The 22,278-nt window shown below is 33.7% G+C and overlaps 2 protein-coding genes across 2 annotated transcripts; one reads left to right on the top strand and one right to left on the bottom strand.

Moving 5' to 3' along the window:
- The first annotated feature begins 751 nt into the window (after positions 1-751).
- LOC132948442 (uncharacterized) lies at positions 752-3,284 on the top strand. The gene is made up of 3 exons (XM_061018895.1): positions 752-926; positions 1,023-1,164; positions 3,135-3,284. The coding sequence occupies exons 1-3, from the start codon at positions 802-804 to the stop codon at positions 3,282-3,284; spliced, it is 417 nt and encodes a 138-aa protein (XP_060874878.1). The 5' UTR covers positions 752-801.
- A 12,726-nt stretch (positions 3,285-16,010) lies between these two features.
- On the bottom strand, positions 16,011-17,243 carry LOC132948440 (uncharacterized). The gene has a single exon (XM_061018892.1). The coding sequence runs from the start codon at positions 17,241-17,243 to the stop codon at positions 16,011-16,013; it is 1,233 nt and encodes a 410-aa protein (XP_060874875.1).
- Positions 17,244-22,278: the final 5,035 nt, after the last annotated feature.

The raw sequence follows: 22,278 nt of genomic DNA, 5'->3' as shown, positions 1-22,278 counted from the left end.
ATTTTGTCCACTACATGTCTAATACATACCAAAGTTACAATACTTATTAGCTCTGATAACCTAGAGTTTCTAATTGTTAAGCTCCACTTTCAAGTTTCAGCCCTCCTCCAGGTAGTTATATTGTCATGTTTATTTTTCGAAACCATTGGTGGGTATCTGAATATTGTTATAAGCCATATTATTGAACCATAATTACATCATTCAGACGACTGTTAATTTGATATTCACGATTAACTATTACAATATTACATAATAATATAATTGCCATTCCCCTATCCTCAACGTACCGTGTACCTACACATGCAGTTGCCTTGTCCAGGCACGGATGGTAGGTTAAGTACTCATAAATAAATTCCACAGGATGTTGTTCTAGTGTTAAAGGTAATATAAGTATTAGGAATCATTCTAAGATAGTAAATAGTAATATATATATAATATATATTTTTATTGACAAGGTAATGAGTTAATAATGATTTACGCAGACACTATAATAAAGTTTGAAGTTTTAATAAAGACAGTAAGTATTTACGTCAGTTCCTATTGAACATTTTATCTATGGTCTCAAAGAATACGCCTTTATTAAATGACCTACCAGTTGTCGAAGTTGTATATTATATCTCAGAATAATCACAGAACAAGATAAGCTACTAGTTTATATTAGATAGGTTAGATAGGAAATAATCATTCCGAATGGAACGATTGCGAACGGACCTTTTCCGGTAACACGATTGCGAACGTTTTTACCTGCCTTTAATCGTGCGGTGTTGTCAGATTTGGTGTTAGTCAATAACAAATTTTTAAATGCCCGAATGCCCCAGCCTTGAAGAAGGTCATGTATTTACAGACTATTTAGTATCGACATATATTCCACCTGATGCATTATTTCCACCATATCTTTGGGCACAAGAACCTTCAGTAAATCCAAGGTATGATTTAAAAAAAATAACTTGAATTCTTGTTCCTTCCCACTTAAATTTTACCAGTAAATACAAGATCTCTAAGTTTTTATAATTATTTTGTAGAACTAACAATGGCCCAGAGAGCTTTCATAGGACGTACAATGGTCAGTTTTATAGCCCCCATCCTCCAACACACGTCGTGATATCAGTTTTAAAAGAAACACAAGCTCAAAATTTGACAATTATAAATTCAATTAAAAACAACGTATATAATCCTATGGCCAAAAAAGATAAATCTAAAATTGAATTAACATTACAAAATTATAATGATTATAAAATACACAAGGATCTAATTTTATATTTAAGAAAAACTGGAAGATTCCTACCAGGGAAAAAATTAAAAAAAAGCAAAAATGTAGAAAACAATTTTTAAAAGCCGTTATTTTATTTATTTTTCAGCTTTTAACGTAACATTAACACGTAGATTTTGTAATAGTATTATTAATAATTATAATTGAATATTATTTTATTTTATTTTAGTTTGTAACGTAGTTGTTGTTTTCATTGTGTAATTAATATCAATAGTTTTTATTTAAAAAAAATATTTTGTAAACTTGGCAACGTGGTCTATAAAAACGTTCGCAATCGTTCCGTTTTTCAGGTAAAACACCAAATTCTCTGATGAGCGTCATTCGTTCGCAATCGTGTTATAAAAAAGGTAAAACGTTCGCAATCGTGTTGTACCCGTACTTTATTACATACTACCTAGTACTTATATATTAATATTCAGCTATCTCACTCCAACATTGATTATCTTTACAAAGTTATATTTCCATGAACTTTTGTTTGATGAGAAGCTATAAAAAATTAAGGTCCTATGATTGAGTTAAATTTTTGGTTGGATACATTAAGTAGCTTTGGTTGTTGCTCTATATATATTTAGACGGATAAATAAATTAATGTGATAATATAAACGCATAGAAAATAATTATTTATTACTGATTTGTTTATGGATGTTTTTTAAATATTTATACATTTTCGACTGCTCTTGCACACCATTTAATTACGCAATAATTACGGACCATTGGTAAACTTGTTGTATTGCTGAGAAAATGTAAACTGTATTATTCATAATTAATTATGATATTCTTATCAATAGTTTAGTATCCGTTTAGTACCTTAAAAAGTTGTGGTGCCCATCTAAATTTTCTTTATACGTAACATGTCCTAAAAACCAAGAAAATTGTTGTTACCATTTACAATTCATGTAGAATCAAATTTAAATGAATTATGCATTAGAAGTTACAAGAAATAATAACATTAAATCAAAAATATTTTTTATCTATAATTTAGTCATATAAATATAAGAACTATATTAGGTATATAAATGAAGTCAATTAAATAATTGTAAAATTAACTAAAAATACAGATTTTACTAACTTTGATAATAATAATAAAAAAAAAAAACCAAAGATACGTAAATAATTAAACAATATTTTGATAATTTAAAATCTAATTTTCCTTCTTTTTATGAAGCAAACATATTATTAATTATTACTTCAGAATCAATATGTATATCAGCTGTGAATATTCATCAGTACTAAATCATTTAGTCTTGTCTTTCCTGTAGAGTTCCTTAAATACAGCTTTATTCTTTTTAAAGTAGAAGAACTTCTTTCGACTGATGCAGTTAATACTGGTAATAAAGATAGTATTTTTAAAAAAACATTTATATTTGGAAACAATTCTTCTGGACACTTAGGTATTGTAATCAAGGGACTTTTTGGAATACAATTTTTTCATTGGACCATTTTTGATTACAAAATTCAATTCCCTTCTCAAGTAATTTGTAATTTTCTATAACCAAATCTTATTCATAAAAAGTAATTGCTGGTTTTAAGTCATTTCAAAAAAAAAAAAAAAAAAATGAATAGTGAATATAGAGAGTACTACAATCATGGTAGAATGTAGATACAAGAAATGAGTAACGATTCATGCCAGCTGCAACAGGCAAATATTAAATTTCCAATTTAATATTTCAGAGGAGGCTTAAGCCCTTAAGCCCCCCCCCCCCCGCGAGCTACGGCACTGCTACCTAAGTAAAAATACGATCGTGAGGCTATTTCAAAACGCCCCCCCCCCACATGCCTCTTTTATACGTCCCTAAATCTGGTGCCCGCATAGTTACAAAATAGTGTAGGCACTATATTTAGCCTGAATAAATGGTGCCTATAGATAAGTAATCCATTAGAGCACTTTTCTGGAACGTGCCATTTAAGAGTTTTGGACGGTCCTTCAATGTTAATATTCAGTATTCAAAATTGCCATGGGACCAGTGGAGGCACTAGTCCGTCACCATATAGGAACGGTCCTGGACCATTTTGATCAGTTTTGGCACTTTTCTGATACCTAAATTGCTACCCGGGTAGGTTTCTTCGCTACTCCGAGTTATGGCCAAGGAGAGCAAGTGATCATGCACTCACAATTAAAATTGAACAAATGTTTGTCATATTGATGGTCAATATATTAAAGAACAAAAGTAAATATTTTACGATTTATAAATTAAATAGAAAAAAAAAATAAACGTTTGACACTCCAATGACAGCGATACACTGTAAACGGAGAACTATCCGGCTCATTCTCAAACTTCATGTGAGTCTGCCCGGGTGGGTCTCACTATAAAGTTGAGCACGAGGAAAGCGTTAGGATGTCTCTTACCTGAATCGCAAAAGTCTGCTCGAGTGGGTCTTGCTACGATGCAGATGAAAGACTAGATAATGAATAGTCAGTCGAGTAGTCTTACATGCGCCAAAGCTGGTGGTCTTGAGTGTGCCCGGGTGGATCTCACTACAAAGTTGAACACGAGCGAAGTGTAGGATGTCTCTCACCTGAATCGCGCAAGTCTGCCCGGGTGGGTCTTGCTACGATGCAGATGAAAGATCAGATGATGAGTAGTCGGTTGTGTAGCCTTTTATACAGGCTCCATCATCTATTAAGCTTCGACAGTTTTGAGTCTACCTTGGTGGATCTCACTACAAAGTTGAACACGAACGAAGGATGAGGAAAGAGGATATCTCTCACCTGAATCGCGCAAGTCTGCCCGGGTGGGTCTTGCTACGATGCAGATGAAAGATCAGATGTTGAGTAGTCGGTTGTGTAGCCTTTTATACAGGCTCCATCATCTATTAAGCTTCGACGGTTTTGAGTCTACCTTGGTGGATCTCACTACAAAGTTGAACACGAACGAAGGATGAGGAAAGAGGATATCGCTCATCTGAATCGCGCAAGTCTGCCCGGGTGGGTCTTGCTACGATACAGATGAAAGCGTATATAATTAGTGGTCGGTCGTGTAGCTTTTTATATGGGCTCCTAGGTGGTCTTGAGTCTGTCCAAATGGAACTCACTAAAAAGTTGAACACGAGCGAAGTGTGAGGATGTCTCTCACCTGAATCGCGCAAGTCTGCCCGGGTGGGTCTTGCTACGAATCAGATGAAATACTGATAACGAGTAGTTGGTCGTGTAGCCTTTTATACAGGCTCCACAGCTGGTGGTCTTGATTTTGCCTGGGCGGGTCTCACTACAAAGTTGAGCACGAACGGAGTGTGGGAATGTCTTTCACCTCGATCGCGCAAGTCTGCCCGGGTGGGTCTTGCTACGATGCAGATGAAAGACAAGTTAGTGGTTGGTTGGTCGTACTCCATTTTATACGGGCTGCATCACAGTTTAAGGTTCGGCGGTCTCGTGTTCTGTTCATGACTTTGGCAGGCTTATGTATTCTATTCCACGATAAACACAAAACAGCAAAAGTGAAATCACCAATAACCACGTATGATGATACAACTATAAAATAAAATAGAATATATTATAAGCTCATGGGTCACGCTAAGTATAAAAAAAAGAGCGCCTTAAAATGCACACATAGGCAATACAACACACGAAAATTTGCCATGTATTATTATTTACAGAAAGCAATACGACTCACGAAAAAAATGTTTTGTGGAAGCATAGCAAAGTTGCAGTTAAATAATTGCAATATATAAATAATATACTCTTATATACTTAAATAAACTTATAGAATGAATTCACCAAAACGAACATATTATTTGAGTGTGAAAAATCAAACGCAACTAAAATATATTACGCAATATAAAATAATATTAGGTAACCATACTTTCCTTAACGATTACATTATCATTTAAAAAACAACACATCTCCACAATAAGCCATTAACATTATGAGATGTACGCACTCTAAAAGCTACCCATATTTGGGCGTAAAGAAATAATAAAGATAAGAGAACATTATGCAACACCAATACATTATTACGCAACCAGAATTCCATTGTATCAAAAAAACAGCATACATTATTTACACCTACGCATGCGCACCAATACAATATTCACTTAAATACCAAAAACTATTGCTCACATTTTACACAAAGGAAAAACAACAACAGCATACATGAACACATGACCTAACGAAACACCTCCTTCGTGTAAATATTACAAAAACAAACGATGACACATGAGCAAAAATATAGCATTTACTTAAGCACTTAAGCAACAGAATACCACTGCTAAAAAATATACAAAGGGAGAATAAAAAATAGCAACAATATAATATTATCATGAAGGGAATCAGAACAACACCTCATCAGAAATATACTACAGCACTTACATACATGAACCTATATAAATATTATACTAACTTACAAAGCCGTAATACCAAATATTTCATTCATCACTATACAAAGCAAGTATAACTTACTCGACACAAAAACATCCTTCGCGCATTCGCACTATGTAACATTTACTCAAAGCAACAAAATATTAGTGCTAAAATATTTTACAAAGGGATAATAACAATAACACTCATAAACATGCGACTTAACGAAACATTGCTTTCGCGCAAATAGTGCCAAAAACCAACGACAACATGCAAAATACAACATAAATGGACGTAAATGCGCACTATACAACATTCGGTCAAATTACCAGATAACAGTGCTAAAAGCTTGCGCAAAAGGAAAATTACAATAACACCTATCATACAAAATACCCCTCTCGTGTAAGTAGTGCCAAAAACCAACGACAATGTGCAAAACACAACAAAAAAAGCAAAGGTGGCAAATTAATGAAAATAATTAACTGCGGCAAGTTAAGTTAATTCAATTAAAGTGCCTTTAGTTAAGTTAAAAGTTAGCAACCAGATATCAGTACTAAAACCATGCGCAAAAGGAGAATTACAATAGCATCAAACATAAAAAACATCCCTTTCGGACCATTATTGCCAAAAACCAACGACATTGTGCAAAAACACAACATTAATGCACACGCGTACGCAATTCACGTAATAAACGCGAGGTAAGTGAACATACATATATTTTACACTCGAAGACAAATTTTCAATTCCGTATTTAACTAATAATAATTAGTATAGTAGAATAAAAATTGCGTAGTATAAGTGCCAATAAGCTATTACCTCATACTCACCCACACCCTTTATAATTTGCCGCCTATAGCCCGCACTCCACCCGACTTTCCATCACTTCGTTATTTTATTCCACTACATAATAAAGTTTGAAAATATAATCATCTTATTGGATATTTCACCTAGATGTGCATGCAGTATTTTTCAAATTATTCTTAACAATTTTAACAGAGTTATTACTAATTTAAATAGAAATTATTGTAGCGTATTTTCAAAAGTTAATTTCTACTATTACTGTTATAATCTGCAACCAATGGCAACCATTTGTAAACATATTATAGAACCTTATTTTATAAAATAATAATTAAAAAAATAAAATAAAATAAAACATCATTGTAAAATTAATATGTTCCTGATATAATGAAATAATGAGGTATAAAAAAAAAATGTGTGATATCCCAACAAAAACATTCCGCCAAACTCCGTGTAAAAAAACGCTTAGTATAAATATTCAAATTTATACGTTTTGTAGTTATTGAGATGTAGCGATCATTGAGTGAATTAGTGAGTGAGTGGTATTTGGCATTTATATAGGTAAGAAACCTATATGGCTAGATATGTCCAGGGCCGGATTGGTATGTATCGGCCCATCGGGATTTTCACTTTTATAAGCGGCCCATTTTAATATTCAGTAGCCCAAAATTACGTCTATAATTATTACGAGATTATAGGTGGCTAATCATATTTTAAACTTGAATTTATTTTCACTCACACTCACACGACCGGCCCAAACTTCAAGCGGCCCACCGAGATTTTCTCGGTAGCTCGCCTAACCAATCCGGCCCTGGATATGTCGTAAAATAACATAATTTAATTATTTTATTATATAAAATAATAATAAATATTCTCAATCATATTATATTTTCTTCCAGCATCTGCAGATGTCTTATTGTCTAATAATCTCGAATGATTCTTTAAAACAATACGTTTCCAACAACTAGTACCTAATATAATTTGTTAAATTCCACTTTCAGCCTATAACTACCTCCTTCAGGTAATTATGTCGCTTCGAAGGAATACCAATGCAGTTTCAGAGTCACAAACCAAAAAAAATGTTACATTTTTGAAACTATTGGAGGGTAAACAAGAACTATAATTATCTTTATCATTCTGATGGCTATAACTGTTCAATACCATTTATTTAATTTTTATGATTTACTATTACATCATAATAGTGGCCATTTCCCAATCCGCAACGTGGGTATGCGTCCGTACGTCCGGTCATATATTTTGTCAACTTGATAGTTTTTGGTATTTTTTGACATTAAAATAAGTTTTAAAAGATTTACACATAAATTGAAATGAAGCCTAATGTTGTAGAAAAAAACAGTGGGTGCGTCAATTCGACAGTGTCTATTGAAAATTTTAAGATGATCTCAAAAAATACTTTGATTAAGAGTACAATTCGTCAAAGTTCTATATTATTATGTCTGAAAATTAACACAGAATATGATGTGTAATTGATATACCTAGCTAACTAGGTGATTTAATACTTACATATTTAAATATTCAGTCATCTCACTCCAACATTGATTGTCTTTAAAAAATGTATTTCCATTAACTTTCAATTCCGGAGACGTTATTAAAAATTAAGCTTTTCTGATTGAGTTATTTCTTGGATAAATGCGTGAAATAATTTCTATTACCTTATATACTGTTTAAAAATGCTCTTCTATAAACGAAAAAAAGAAACTTTTATTAAATTAGTATTTAATTCATAATCATGATAACTACACATAAAATACCTACTTATGTATGAAAATATATAGAATCTTGCTCGAAAGTTAATAACTAATCAATGGTATTATTGTAAACTGTTATGATCGGATAGTTATTAAGTTAGTTCAGAATTAGATTTTTAGTACTAGGTATCACCATTTTGCTTCACATGTACCTGAAAATAAGAAGTATTTTAGTAATACTATTAATTTCTATATAAATTTATGGTGGCACACATAAATATAGGTATACCTTTTTATTTTCTTGTAGTATCGCTGCATGGGGTGAACCCTTTACACAATACTTACCCCCATGTAACATAATTTATAGAACAAAAAAAAAAATTACAATTACATTACAAAATATAAACATCAAAACAACAATAAGGTCATCATGGCTGCCGTGATCGCCTGTCCCTCCCTTGGTGCTATAGAGTATGGGATATAGTGAAGAGTCGTGATCTGCGTTACGTCAGATGTCTGGTCGGTACAGTATCTCCTGGATGTGTCTCAATCGCTTTTCGTCCTGGTTCGAAGACATTAATGGCTCTACCATGCGGTAGAGAATAATCTTTACGATTCTTCCGCTTTAAGTAGAGTCGTTGCGTTTTCGTCAGTTGGGATAGGTTGTCGATTGCCTGTCGACGAATTAGTTCAGGCATGTCAGCCGTAGTGACTAGTGAGAAAATGTCCCAAGTGAGTATGCATTTCCAACCTATGGCATCTGTGGCAATGAAACACGGTGTGTTCAGCAGAGATAGATATATAGGGCAGTGCATGCACTTGGGGCTCAGGGCCTTGCCTATCCAATATATGTAGAACTGGAAGCACCCGTGTCCCGTGATAATCTGTGTAATGTCCACTCAGCCTATCTCCTAACAGCCGGTCAGAGGCAATGGGTCCACTGCACTTTTGGCAAGGAACTCCACTATCGGCCACTGCGTTATTGTGACCTTCCTCTCTTCACTTTTAATTTGTTTGCATGTTACCGGAGGATTTCCGGTAGGCAAGACGGTGTTGAGCTCCGTTCGTATCCTGGACATTTCAGTCGATAGAAAGTCCCTAGGGGACATGCCAGCTAACATAAGAGCTGAGAGATCTGATATTCTGATACTATCCTGTACGCCTTGATCACCCTCAGAGTGGCTAACCTCTGAGGTCTTATTATATTGGCCCTGGTCAACGCTACTAATATGGCGTTATGGGTGCATACTGGGGTGGCGTACAGCAGTTGGATTTCTACCACAGTAGAGAGAAGCTTCCTTCTCCACTGACAGGGGCCACCAATATTAGGCATTAGTCTAGAAAGCGTCATTGCAGACTTGTATACCTTGACTGCTACTCTAAAATAGATCTGATGTGGAATTCCCACCAATTTCGCCATCCGACGGTCTAATTAGGATGGTGGGTTATTTTTATTGCTAATCTTTTGCTTTGTTGGGTAGTTGCTGTGATCGCAGCAGTACGTATATCAGATTTGGTCGTGTGTACCCTCCAGGGACGTTGCTCCAGGTATCGGTGTCAGTCTCCAAGGTGGATTCAGCCTCCGTATCGTGAAGATGAACGGTAGGCAAAGCGGCTGATCTGAACTTAGGTCTTAGGACCTAGATTTTCGTAGATGCTCTTGCCTCGATCGTTTTATCACTATTCCACCAGCTGGGGGTCAGGATAGTATCGTTATCGGCGTCGATCATAACCACCTTGCTGGAACTGCCATGACAGATGCTATAGTTTGTGGGGCATCGTTTCTACCCTCCTTAGGGGAAGATGACTGGAGGAGGTTCAATAATCTCCTCTTCTTTTTGATGAATTTTGATATTGTCTCTTGAATGTTTTCTAGTAAATGTATGACGTTTCTAAGCCCTGAAGCGTCACCTGTCGTGTTACCATCTTTGTGTCGTTAACAGCCGTCCTCAAATTGAAGTTCAGACCAGTCACAAACATAAACATATACCTACATTGATTTAACTTACTGTTATATTATAATTCTACTATTTATTTTAAATTTTAGATGACCATTTTGAGTTCTATATTCGATTCACCTTCTTTGTAATTAGGATTTTCAACAGTTCTATCGAGCCTTAACATAAATTAATTACCTCGATATTTTTTTTTTTATATTTGATATAAATGTATTTTCATAATAAATTCACAAAAACTATTAAATTATATTAGGTTTTTTGGTTTTTATTTTTAAGATAATAAGACAAAAAACCGTGTAACTAACATATTAAAATACTGTTATTAGATTGAATTAATTATACTACAAAGATTTAATTAATATACTTTTATGTTTGTTATGAGTTATGTTAATATTATGTTTATACAATTTAAGTAACATTTGTTAAAAAGATATAAGCACTTTTCCAAAATTGCCACTAAGTGCACACAAAAGGACAAAACTTAATAGAACATCTTAAAAGCCCTCTAAAACTGTTTGTTACGGAATATTGGACATTGTTGGAAAGACCCCATCATTTGTTGAAAATAGGTTTTTTTATATGAATTTTTGAAAGAGGCCGATAATTTTTCCCGAAAACTTCAAAAATCATACAAAATTGTTTATTACGGTTTGTAGGTCAAACAAATGATGGGCCCTTTCCAACAATGTCCTACATAGTAAAGTCTTGGATGGTTTTTGATGTTTTTGGAAACATTTGGCGTCTGGTGTAAAGTTAGTGGTATTCTTTCAAAAATACGTCCAGTTTAGGACGTAGAGATCATAATATATTATCTTCCAGCATCTGCAGATAGCTTATTGTCTATTTATCTTGATCGAGAATGTGAAACAATAAGTTGACACAGATTAGCAATGCAATTTTATCTAATATATACCAAAATTGCATTACTATATGTGATAACCTAGAGTTTCTATTTGTTAAACTCCACTTTCAGCATTTTTCTATCTCATCCAGGTAGTTATAATAATATTGTCATGGTTATTTTGCGAAACCATTGGTGGGTAAATACTGTTTTAGGTCATATTTTAGAATTCGTAACCTATACCGAATCTAATTATCCATGACCATTTATGACATATTCACTTTTAATCATTCCATAATAGTATAATGGCCTTTCCCCTATCCAAAATCTGAACACACGTCCCGTTGCCTTGAAATGCAGACATATTGATAATAACTAATTGATATAAATTATAAGTAGGTGATTTAATACTTACATACCTATTTAAATATCCAACCATCTCACTATCTCACTACAACAATGATTGTCTTTACACAGTTATTTCCATCAACTTTCGGTTACCGAGAAGCTATGAAAAATTAAGGTCCTGTGTTTGAGTTATTTTTCGGTTAGATGCATAAATAGTAGCTTCGGTTGTAGCTTCGGTTACATACATATTTAAACAGATTAAACATTTAAGTATATTTTAATGTGTTATTATAAACTCATAGAAAAATATTATTAATAACTGATTTGTTTATAGATGTTGTTCAAATATTTATATATAGTCTAAAGTTTTGACTGCTCATGCTAACCATTTCATTTCAATAAAAATGGACCATCGGTAACTTGGTTGTATCACTGAGAACATTTAAACTGTATTATTCATAGTTAATTATGATATTCTTCTCAATAAATAAGTATCCGTTTAGTAGCTTAAAAATTTGTTTCCAAAAATTGTGATTTGTGTGATTTGGTTTTTATGTCAAACAACATTTATTACTGCTCATCAATGACGTTCTTTGATTATGTTTTATTGTAAGGTTCTGGTTTTAATGCTCTGAAATTCAGCATAATATATTAATTATATTTGATTGTAACATAAATATTAAACGAACATGGACGAGATCTTGAGGGGCTAGGCCATTAGAGTGTGCTCAGCTCCACCAATTTTGTGATTAGCACCCTCGAATTTTTTCATGTTCATTTATAATTCAGTAGTCATTATAATATGTGGGTATTCATAACCATAATATAATATGAAAAAAAAATAGAAGGGCTTCAGCGCCCTTAGTTTTTTCATTGAAATTCCACCCTTGTAAACGAATATGAATATGTACGTGGTACATTGTATGATATTACTAATTTTACAAATATAATATAAGTTACTAATTAGAATACTGAACTATTGAGAATCCATCACAATTCACTATAGTTCATAGTTTTAGATTCTGAACGAAGGGATAAATGTATTGATTTTACAATGATGCGTGTTTTTTTAATATTTTTTTTGTGCTTTGTACATGATAAGTTTCCGAAATAATGATTCGATTTTCAACTTCAGTTTCTTGTTCAATGGGAAAGTGAAACTAGTTGACACATTTTGGAGGTAAAATTTCCAGTAATTTTCAAAAAGCCGAGAAAAACAAAAAAAAAATTTAGGAAAACCAGGAACTTGTACGCAAAATCAGTTTTTGACAAAATTCATATTGGTTTTCGGTGAAACTGTAAAACAAATGACCGTAGATACATAAAATTTTCACTGGTTGTTTATATTAGCATTTTCTATACACGATTACATTTTAAAAATATTTTGATTTGTTTTGAACTGTTTACGGACATTTTCAGTTAGAAAACAAGGTTCCCCGTAAATATGTTATATTAATTAATATATTAATTTATTCACAATAATATCATCAAATTTTATACTTAGCATTATCACAGGCTGACTGACCGGGTTCGCTCAGAACCGTTTTCTAATACTTTTTCTTCTTCTGGCCATACTACTCTCTAAGAGTTTTAGTCATCACTACCATATCCCGCAACTTTTTTCTGTCTTGTAAAATGTCATGCCACTCTACTATGCCCATTGCGTTTAGGTCTTCTGACACTCTATCAATCCATCTCTTTCTGGGACGTCTCCTTGGTCGTTTTACAACAGGTTTCCATTCGGAAGCAACCCGTGAGGGTCATTTTCTTCTCTTATTAGAATATGGCCTAGCCATTGGATTTTTTAACCTTTGATGAAGTTAGTTACTGGAGCCAAATTAATCATTTCCTGCAGTTCCCTATTGTATCTTCTTCGCCAACTTCCCATATTCGTGTCAAACACTGCAGGGCTATTTTTCGTCATATCTTATTTTGGTATGTTCCTAGCCTCCTCTATGTAGCCGTCGTGACAAGTCTTCTTCTGCGGTTCGGAGTTTATTGTTAAACATTTTCTTTTTTTTGTTGTATTATTTTCTTACGTTCGGATATGAAAAATTTTTGACTATCATTTGTTCCCCATCTTAGATGACTCTCTCTTGCTTTTCGGCGTTATTCGATAGCTTTTTGACAGTGACTGTTATACCAAGCATTTTTTGACCTCTTCAATACACCAATATTTTGCTATTTTTATGATCGTTTTCCTAATTACATCACAGTCTAGCTCAGCATTGTTTTCATCAACTTCTTCGGTGGCTTTGTCGATAGCCGTTTGATATTGTTTTTTTTACTTCTAAATCGTTTAGCATTTTGATATTTATCCTAGATTTCTTCTTGGTTTTAATTTATTCCGGACATTTCAACTTTATTTTAAATTTTGCAATAACCAGAAAGTGGTCTGTGTCACAGTCAGCACTATTATAACTTCTGACATTTACTATAATACTCCTATATCTGCGTTCGATTAATACATGGTCGGTCAATTGGGTTTCTCGTTCTGTCATCTGGTAATTTCCATGTTGCTGTGTGGATTTCTTTGTGGGGAAATATAATACTGCTTATCGTCATGCCATTGGATGCTCTAAACGGTACTAGTCTCAGCCCTTTACCGTTGCAATGATCATGTAGGCTTTCTCTCCCAATTGTGGGGATAAATTGTGATTCTCTACAACATTTGGAATTCAAATCACACATCACAATTTTTATTGAATTTTTTCGTATTCCCTCATATTATATTTTCGTCAATTCTTCATAAAATTCATATTTTTTATTTTGATTGCTAACTTCCGTTGGAACGTGCGTGGTTACTTAACATGACATTGTGTTTATTGGCTTCGTGTCTAGTAATTTGACAAATGTCTAGCCAACGTTGTACTTCCTGTATGGCTACAGCGTCTAACTTATATTTGATTAATACGTCAGCTAAATGTTGGCAAGCGCCAGTTTTAAAGAGGCTTGTTACATTCCAGGTTGCTATTTTTAATTCAGTGTTCCGTTTCCATTTTCAAGTCTTTAATCCGTAATCTCTTATCCGAGGCTTCGATATTTGTGATATCATAACACAAAGTTTTTACTAGGTAGGGTTGTTACTTATTAGCCCTACGCTAAACCCCCAACCTGGAGGACCAGACCCCCCAGCCAACTAAGGCCAGGAGGTGGCTATTGCAGCAGCTTGTGCTGGGCGATGGGAGCGCCACTTTCCCTACGCCGGTGTTTTTCTTATACATTGATATTATATCATTTAATTCATTTAATTCAAATTTAACACCATCCATTACAGTGACCCACTTGTAACCTACTGTACAGCAGAGTGACACTCACTTGTCCATCTTTGTATAATTCTCCTAAAATATTATGGCATTAAAAGTAATCAAAATATAAACTTAACACAATATTTAATTATTATAATATTATCTACCCTTTTAAAAATTTGAAATTTAAATTGATAAACATGACGTATGTTATTTTAATTTGTTATAAATGCCATTAGGTTATAATATGTATTATATTTATATCAAATGATTTTTGTATAGGTTGGGCATATTTTTGTAGATTTCTTCTGTGTTATTTTGTTGCGTATTATACGTATTAAGTTCAAGAAATAATAAAAAAAAATATTTTAATGTATTTAAATTTCACAGATACACATAAAAATAATATTGTTACGTATTTTGTTCTGATAGTAACCTATATAGATTCATGTATAAAAAAACATGAATTTCGGTCCATTGGTTCCCGCATTACTTGAGAACGACTCGTCTGATTTGTAAATGTATATTATCTATCTGCACTTGATCCTATAAGGCGTCAACTTAATAAATAAATAAAAAAATGTTTTTGTGCTATCATCATTTTAAATATTGTTTTTAGGATTGTTTTTAGGATTTTCGCAACTTACTCTCACGCATTGGCAGTGGGCCAGCATAATCTTCTCCAACTTTTGAAAAGGGTCGACATGCTTGGACTCGTGAACTGGGAAGATTACCCATCACGGGATGTGGCGATTGGGCAATATCTCTGACACATGGAGTACATTGAACGATCACCTTGCGAATTACCGATCTCATCGATAAGATCCGAAATTGCCGTATGATTAAAGACGTGATGACACGGGGACCTGAGTGGCACGTAACTAAGTGCCAATGGCGTGCAATTAACAAAGAAAGATGTGACTCCTTGGACAGCAGCATCGGATGTTTTTCCGCATCAGCTAAATCGGACTTCAGTAATCGGCCACCAACACACACAATATTTTGCGAATTCAAAAATGGCCGTAGACTAGATAATGGGCGAGCTGCACCACGGCCACGTGACAGACCCAAAATCAGATCAGGAAACCAACGTTGTTGAGAAGATTGTACAATTACCATTAACGAATGATTTATCTCTTCACGTGACAAAAAAATGTTGGAATACGTTCGTTTCTTACATAAGCTGATAAACCTGCGCATCCAAGCGACGACCTTGATCATATTGAGAAAAGACGAGAAGCGACAGAACCATTCTTTATTTGAGGTAACTTGAACGGCCAGCGACACGGGTTTGAACTCTGGTAGTTGTTCAACAGGAACCGAAGGGACCAGCATGCTCCAAGTTTCAATTGGGTTTTTTAGGAACGTAGGGCCGGACCAATACAATGCATGTACGGGTAGCTCCGAAGGGAGTATTCCTCTTGAAGCACAGTCCGCAGGATTTTCAGCTGAGCGTACATAGAGCCAGCGGCATGACGGAATAAGTTGACGCACCTGATGTACACGATTTGAAATGAACACCTTAAAGGAAACATGCGAGTTCATTAACCAGGCCAAAGCGACTTGGGAATCGGACCAGGCGTAAAGCCCGTTAATCGTGAGTTTCCATCGAACATTTTTAATATGCGTGCCATCCATCGAGCGAGCAAAACTGAAGCACATAATTCAAGTCTCGGGATGGATACGGTTTTCATCGGTGCCATCTTTGTTTTGGATCCAAGCAGGAACACAGACACGTCGTCGTCTGAAACTATTACCCGAAGGTATACCACTGCAACGAATCCGCGTTCGGAGGCGTCACAGAATCCACACAATTCGACGTATGATTGACGTTGAGTAGCGACATAACGTGGAATCTTGATCGCAGATAGAACCGGTAGCTCATCCGTAAATGTTTTCCAATTCTGACATAATCTCAGAGGTAAAGGGTCGTCCCATGCCAATTCCTCTTCCCAAATTTCATGTAGGATATGTTTAGCATAGAAGGTCACCGGTGCTAAAAACCCAATAGGGTCAAAAATGCGCGCGATAGTCGATAGAATTGCCCGCTTTGTGACGACGGCGTAGGTTGAATGGCCGTTGAATTTAAAAATTTCTTTGGCTGGATCCCACTGCAGCCCCAGGATCTTGGTGGTTTCACAAACGTCTTCATCGAAGCTTAGACTTTCCATGACACGATCCTCTGGCGATACAGCTTCTAACACAGACACGGTGTTACTCGACCACTTCTTTAACTCAAGACCAGCACGTTTCAGGACGGAACAAAGATTTGACTGTAAACTCAACAATTCATCCTCGGTGTCGGCACCAAGACAAATGTCATCTACATAGGTTTGTTCCCTGAGCCCCAATTGTACTTCAGGAAATCCTGTACAATCATTGTCAGCGATATCCTTTAAGACTCTCAATGCCAAAAAGGGGGCACTATTGATGCCGTATGTCACGGTATTGAGCTGATACTCTTTCAACTCGTCTAGTGGAGATGGCCTCCATAGAATGTGCTGAAAGCGACGGTAGTCTGGAGGAACGAGAATTTGTCTGTACATCTTGTAGACATCTGCAGTAAAGACGAACTGGTGAAGTCGGAATCGAAATAGAATGTCCACGATATCCAGCTGTAACTTCGGGCCGGCGTATAGACATTGATTTAATGACAACAGAGAGGCAGCCTTAGCCGATCCATCGAATACCACTCGGATTTTGCTCGATGGACAGTTGAGCTTGAAAACAGGGTGATGAGGAATGAAGTAGGCACCAGGTTCAGTGGCAACTGACATATGACCTAAGGTTTCATATTCGCTCATAAAATGCTTGTATGCGGTATATAGCACATCGTCGTTTTGAAGCTTCCGCTCAAGGTTTTGAAAACGACGTTCGGCAATATTGCGAGAACCAGGAAATGTTTCATCGCGGTGTTTCGGTATGAATGGCAAAGGAACTAGGAATCGACCAAAGTTGTCTCGACGGCTTTCAGAAGCATAAATGGACTCTCATTGTCCATCACTAGTAAACGTAGTAGGAGCTTCATCCGGTTCTTCGAGTTGCCAAAAACGTTGGACCAGCCCTTCCAGTGATACCGACAGGGATACAGCGGTGTTACAATGGTACTGTTGAACAGGGAGTTCGCCTATCAAGACCCAACCAAAGACTGATCCGTATGCGACAGGTAGAGAATCATCGATTGACACCCGTTTTCCATCCATGATTCGAGCAAACACGTCTGCTCCCAGTAGCATATCAATAGATGTGGACAGGTCAAAGTGAGGGTCAGCTAGTGCAGGATGGGAACACTTGTCCTTGATAAGCTTCGGTAGATGTTGAGATGGCATATCTGAAACTATAGTTCGCATGACCCAAGCAGTTAAGGAAAATGTTGGGTCCGTAGTATGTCTGGGCGTCATATAACAATCGACTTTTCCTGATATTATTGGTATCGATACGCCAGTCAAGCCAGTTATCGGTGCGGTCCATCTACTTCTTTTTAGTTCCAGACGATCCACACAGGCGATGGACATTGCGGTGATCTGAGAGGCAGAGTCAATAAGAACTCGAACAGATTGCATATAACCAGCACGGTCACGCACGTGAACTAAGGCTGTTCCCAAAAGTACAGTTGTTTTGTTTAGTGAGCTCGTAATTGAGGAGGTTGTTGACGCTGTGACAGCCGGAGTCGAGTCAGAAGACGACGAGGGCTTACTTACAGGGTGTAATAAAGTGTGATGACGACCAGAACACTTAGTACACGGTTTGGCTGTTTTACAATGATTAGACCAATGAGTTGAATTAAGACACCGAAAACAGATCCTAGTCTTACGGGCGACGTCATACCTCTCATCCAGAGACATTTTTGAAAACTCATTACACGCGACTGATGCATGGCTTCCCGAACAGAACAGACACTTTGATGAGGTCGAAGCGTCAGTCTTTGAAGACAGCAACGAAACCTTCGAACCTTTTGATCCCAACCTAGTTGGAACTGGTTTCGAATGACTATGAGTGTGAGTAGGATGTTTTGGAACATTAGAACAGTTGACTGCCTCCAGAAGCGATACACGGGCCTTTGAAAATCACAGAGATAAACACCGTTGACCGGCCGTCGGGACCAAAGTCCACGAGTGATCACGACTCTGTGCACTAATACGTGAAACCGGTCAAAACGGCGGCGCGTCGATAATCGTAATCTCCAACAACAATAGTTATTATAGTTAATAATTTTTATTATAAAATTGAAGTATGATTTTTGAAAGCAAATAAAATTAACACTAAACTCAATATTGAATAATAATTACCTTTTGAATCGTCGAATTAAAAAAATTATAAATTCATATATACAAAGATTTTACCTTTTTCAACGATGAATATTTGGCACAAATGTAATTTACATTTGATTTGAGGCTACCTAAATCAATTTAATTAAGATCATACTTATTAGTTATTTTTCGAATAGCTGCATAAAATAATATTGTCATTTTCTTATATTCTGTTTAGAAATTCTCTTCTATAAATTAAAAACAAAAAATAAATTTTCATTAAATTATATTTTAATTCATAATTATAATCGCACAGACATCACATACTTACGTATAATAATTAATAGTACATAAAACCTTGCTCGAATGTTTATAACTTGACAATGGTATTATTGGTACGATGGAATATTAAGTATCTATTATTGGAATAGTTTTTTTTAGTACAAGTTAGAGGCATTTCTTCGCCGTGACTATTATTAGATTTCATACCTGAAAAAGAGAAGTATTTTAGTAAACATATTTAAATATATATTTATTCATTGATTTAACTCACTATATGATATAAATTATGATCATAGGTAGGTACCTATTTATCTGATGTCCGTCACTCTGGATCTTTAATTTGATTTATAGACATCCATATTCGAATAATTTTCTTTTTACTTGGATTTTTAACAATTTTATAGAACCTCAACATAAATGTATAATTATACTTACTGAATCAATTGGTTTATATACACAAAACTTTTAAAATTGTAATCGTTGTTTTTTTTATGATTATAAGACAAGACACCATGTGCCTAACATAGGTTTTTTTTATTGTAATAATTGCATTTGTAGGACTAAGAATGTATCTATGTGTATTAAAATTTACCTTTATGTTTGTTACGGATTAGATACGGTTTTCGGTAGTTTGTAGATCATATCAAGTGTTCTTTATACTTCTGTAACTCAAATATATCTACTTACTTTCGGGCGAAGACAAATATTAGGTAGCTACTTACGTCATTCTATCCACATAATTTCACATTTAGTGAACCAGTAAGATTTCAAATATTAATAAATATAATTCTTAAACCTCGTAATTTCTGAATAACAATCTATTTTATTTACTCATTAGCCCGCAGTACTGCAGTAGGTAGTTACATATTAATTGTAATGATTTCAATAAGATATACCCCACTATTTTAAATAAAAACAAACTTTATATAACTACACGTAACATTATATTATGTATTTATATTATTTTAAATTAACAGAAATCACATAACTTAAATTTAGTTATGTATACTTATATAATGCATGACTATTGCCCATAGACAAAACTATAATATTCAATATAACATAGAATATAAGTAACACTAAAACATATTTTATGTTTATACATTTTGTAAAATAAAACATGTTAAACAGTACTTAACATTATCTATACAGCTAAATAGTTATTAATACAATATAATGTTTATTTTAAATCGTCAAAAATTCGATATAATCCATGGATATCTGTGAGTGAATCCCACTTATAATATTTACTTGTTACAATTTATTTGATTAGTAAATTCTTATTCAATAACTAATTCAATACAATATAATGTCATATAAAAAGAAACTTATGTTGTTTTATTTCCATCTAATATCTACGCCTTCACTAGTGAATTATATGAAATTAACTATTTTAGAAACATTTATAGTAATACAAATTATAAATACTTAATCATTAATCATATTTTATTCACAAATTGAATACACTTTATCAAATCGCCTAATAATAATTACATTTAAAAATAATTATTTATTATGAATACTGAATAGGTAGGTATGGCAAATAAAAACAGGTGGGTGAAGATACTCTGGTTTTATATATTATGGTTTATGTGTGACCTATGACTCTAACTGTGATTCAATAAAAATCGTTAGTTTTGAAAAAAAAATTAAAGTTGTTTAATGTTTCAAGTACACATACATGTCATAATTATAAATACAAAACCATAGCAATGATAATAAGCGAGATATGGGTATGTTAAAGAAGAAAGTGTTTGAATTGGGGGAAAAATAGGAAGGGGATGTGTAACTATAAAAAAATTGCGTACCTGGATATTAAAATGTCGTTTTGATTACCAAGACTGTGTACGCTAAAATATTTGTGTATATAAGTGACACTCCACCCCCCCCCCCCCGCATCTTCCTCCAATTCAAGCACTGAAAGTAGAAAGTTGGTAATAAATAATAATCATCTATCCTACTAGTTCATATAATAGAGGATTCTATCCAGATATGGATTTGAATTCATCTATATGAATTGGTGTTCACTTCTCACAGTATTATAAACATAAGTATCATTATTACTTTCCATTTCTAAATCTATATAATTTAGAAGTATTTCTAGATTTCTTAACCTGGGTACTTATGTTAAGTAGTAAAAAGTATATCACGTATAAATTTAATATAAATGATAGACGATAAGTACCTTAAGGTTACATAATTATATCTTTATAATACTTACCATAATACCTATTATCATGATTTAATAAAATACAACTTAAAACAATACTACTATAATAGTACTATATTATATTGAACAAGTATATCCGAGCACTTTATAAAGATAATTATGGTTTTATAAAACGTTATCAAATATATTTTATTATTATAAAACCGACGTTATTTTACTTAAAGTCATAATAAAAATATGTTTAAAATATTAACACATAATATTATATTGTTTAAATCTTAATCATTGTATTATATAAATTAAAAATAAGTAGTGTATCTAGGTAATTATAACATAATATTTTACTTATGTTCTAATTTAGAATATCTCTAACGCTCCACCTACTGATCTAGTGATCTAGATTTTTTATTTGAAACAAATCAAGTCACTATATAATTTTTATTAAATTACAAATTATTATTATGCAATTTAAAAACTATTGATCTTATAAAAAATCTTATAAGTATAAATCATAAATGGCATCATTAAATAATTAAAAGAAAACATTGCGTTTAAAAATTATTTGGTATTCAGATCGGAGATTAGTTTTCTATATTATATTATATCATAATATTATTATTATAATGTGTGTGTTTGTAGCATATTGTATATATTTGTATATATCAATTATTAATACTGTGTAGTATTTATATAAAATTATGTTAATACGTATACTAATAATTGTATTATTATTAATATTTTATGAGAAATACTTAAAATTGTATAAATAGTTATACATTTCATAGTATAAATCTGGGTTCGGTATTTGATAATACAATTATTAAACTAAAATTGGGCAATGTATAAGCATTGCGGGAATAAGAATACTGCAGTTATAAATGTATATTTTTAATTTATAAACTTATAATAATTATATACGATAAAGGTACTCTACAATCAATGTATAACAATATATTCACAATTCACACCGAACACTGAATTATATTTTTTATAGCACCATGCCACCATTCAACAAGCAATTGTATTATGTCAAGCATTTACCTTCAAAATAAATTTGAAATCATTTTTCTAAAAATATTTCTTAAGGGGGCTCCAGTGGGTCGTGTTTTA

Source organism: Metopolophium dirhodum, chromosome 7 (assembly GCF_019925205.1).
Source record: "Metopolophium dirhodum isolate CAU chromosome 7, ASM1992520v1, whole genome shotgun sequence".
Classification (NCBI taxonomy): Eukaryota; Metazoa; Arthropoda; class Insecta; order Hemiptera; family Aphididae; genus Metopolophium; species Metopolophium dirhodum.
The sequence above is the reverse complement of the archived record's forward strand: the minus strand, read 5'-3'. Positions and strand labels throughout refer to the sequence as shown.

What these genes read in the sequence shown, in the direction of transcription:
- LOC132948442 (XM_061018895.1), top strand. Translation starts at nt 802, where the DNA reads ATGCCCGAATGCCCCAGCCTTGAAGAAGGTCATGTATTTACAGACTAT. An exon ending in GAACCTTCAGTAAATCCAAG is followed by an intron (nt 927 to 1,022) that starts GTATGATTTAAA and finishes ATTATTTTGTAG; the next exon opens with AACTAACAATGGCCCAGAGA. An exon ending in TAAATTCAATTAAAAACAAC is followed by an intron (nt 1,165 to 3,134) that starts GTATATAATCCT and finishes TGGTGCCTATAG; the next exon opens with ATAAGTAATCCATTAGAGCA.
- LOC132948440 (XM_061018892.1), bottom strand. Translation starts at nt 17,243, where the DNA reads ATGTCAGTTGCCACTGAACCTGGTGCCTACTTCATTCCTCATCACCCT.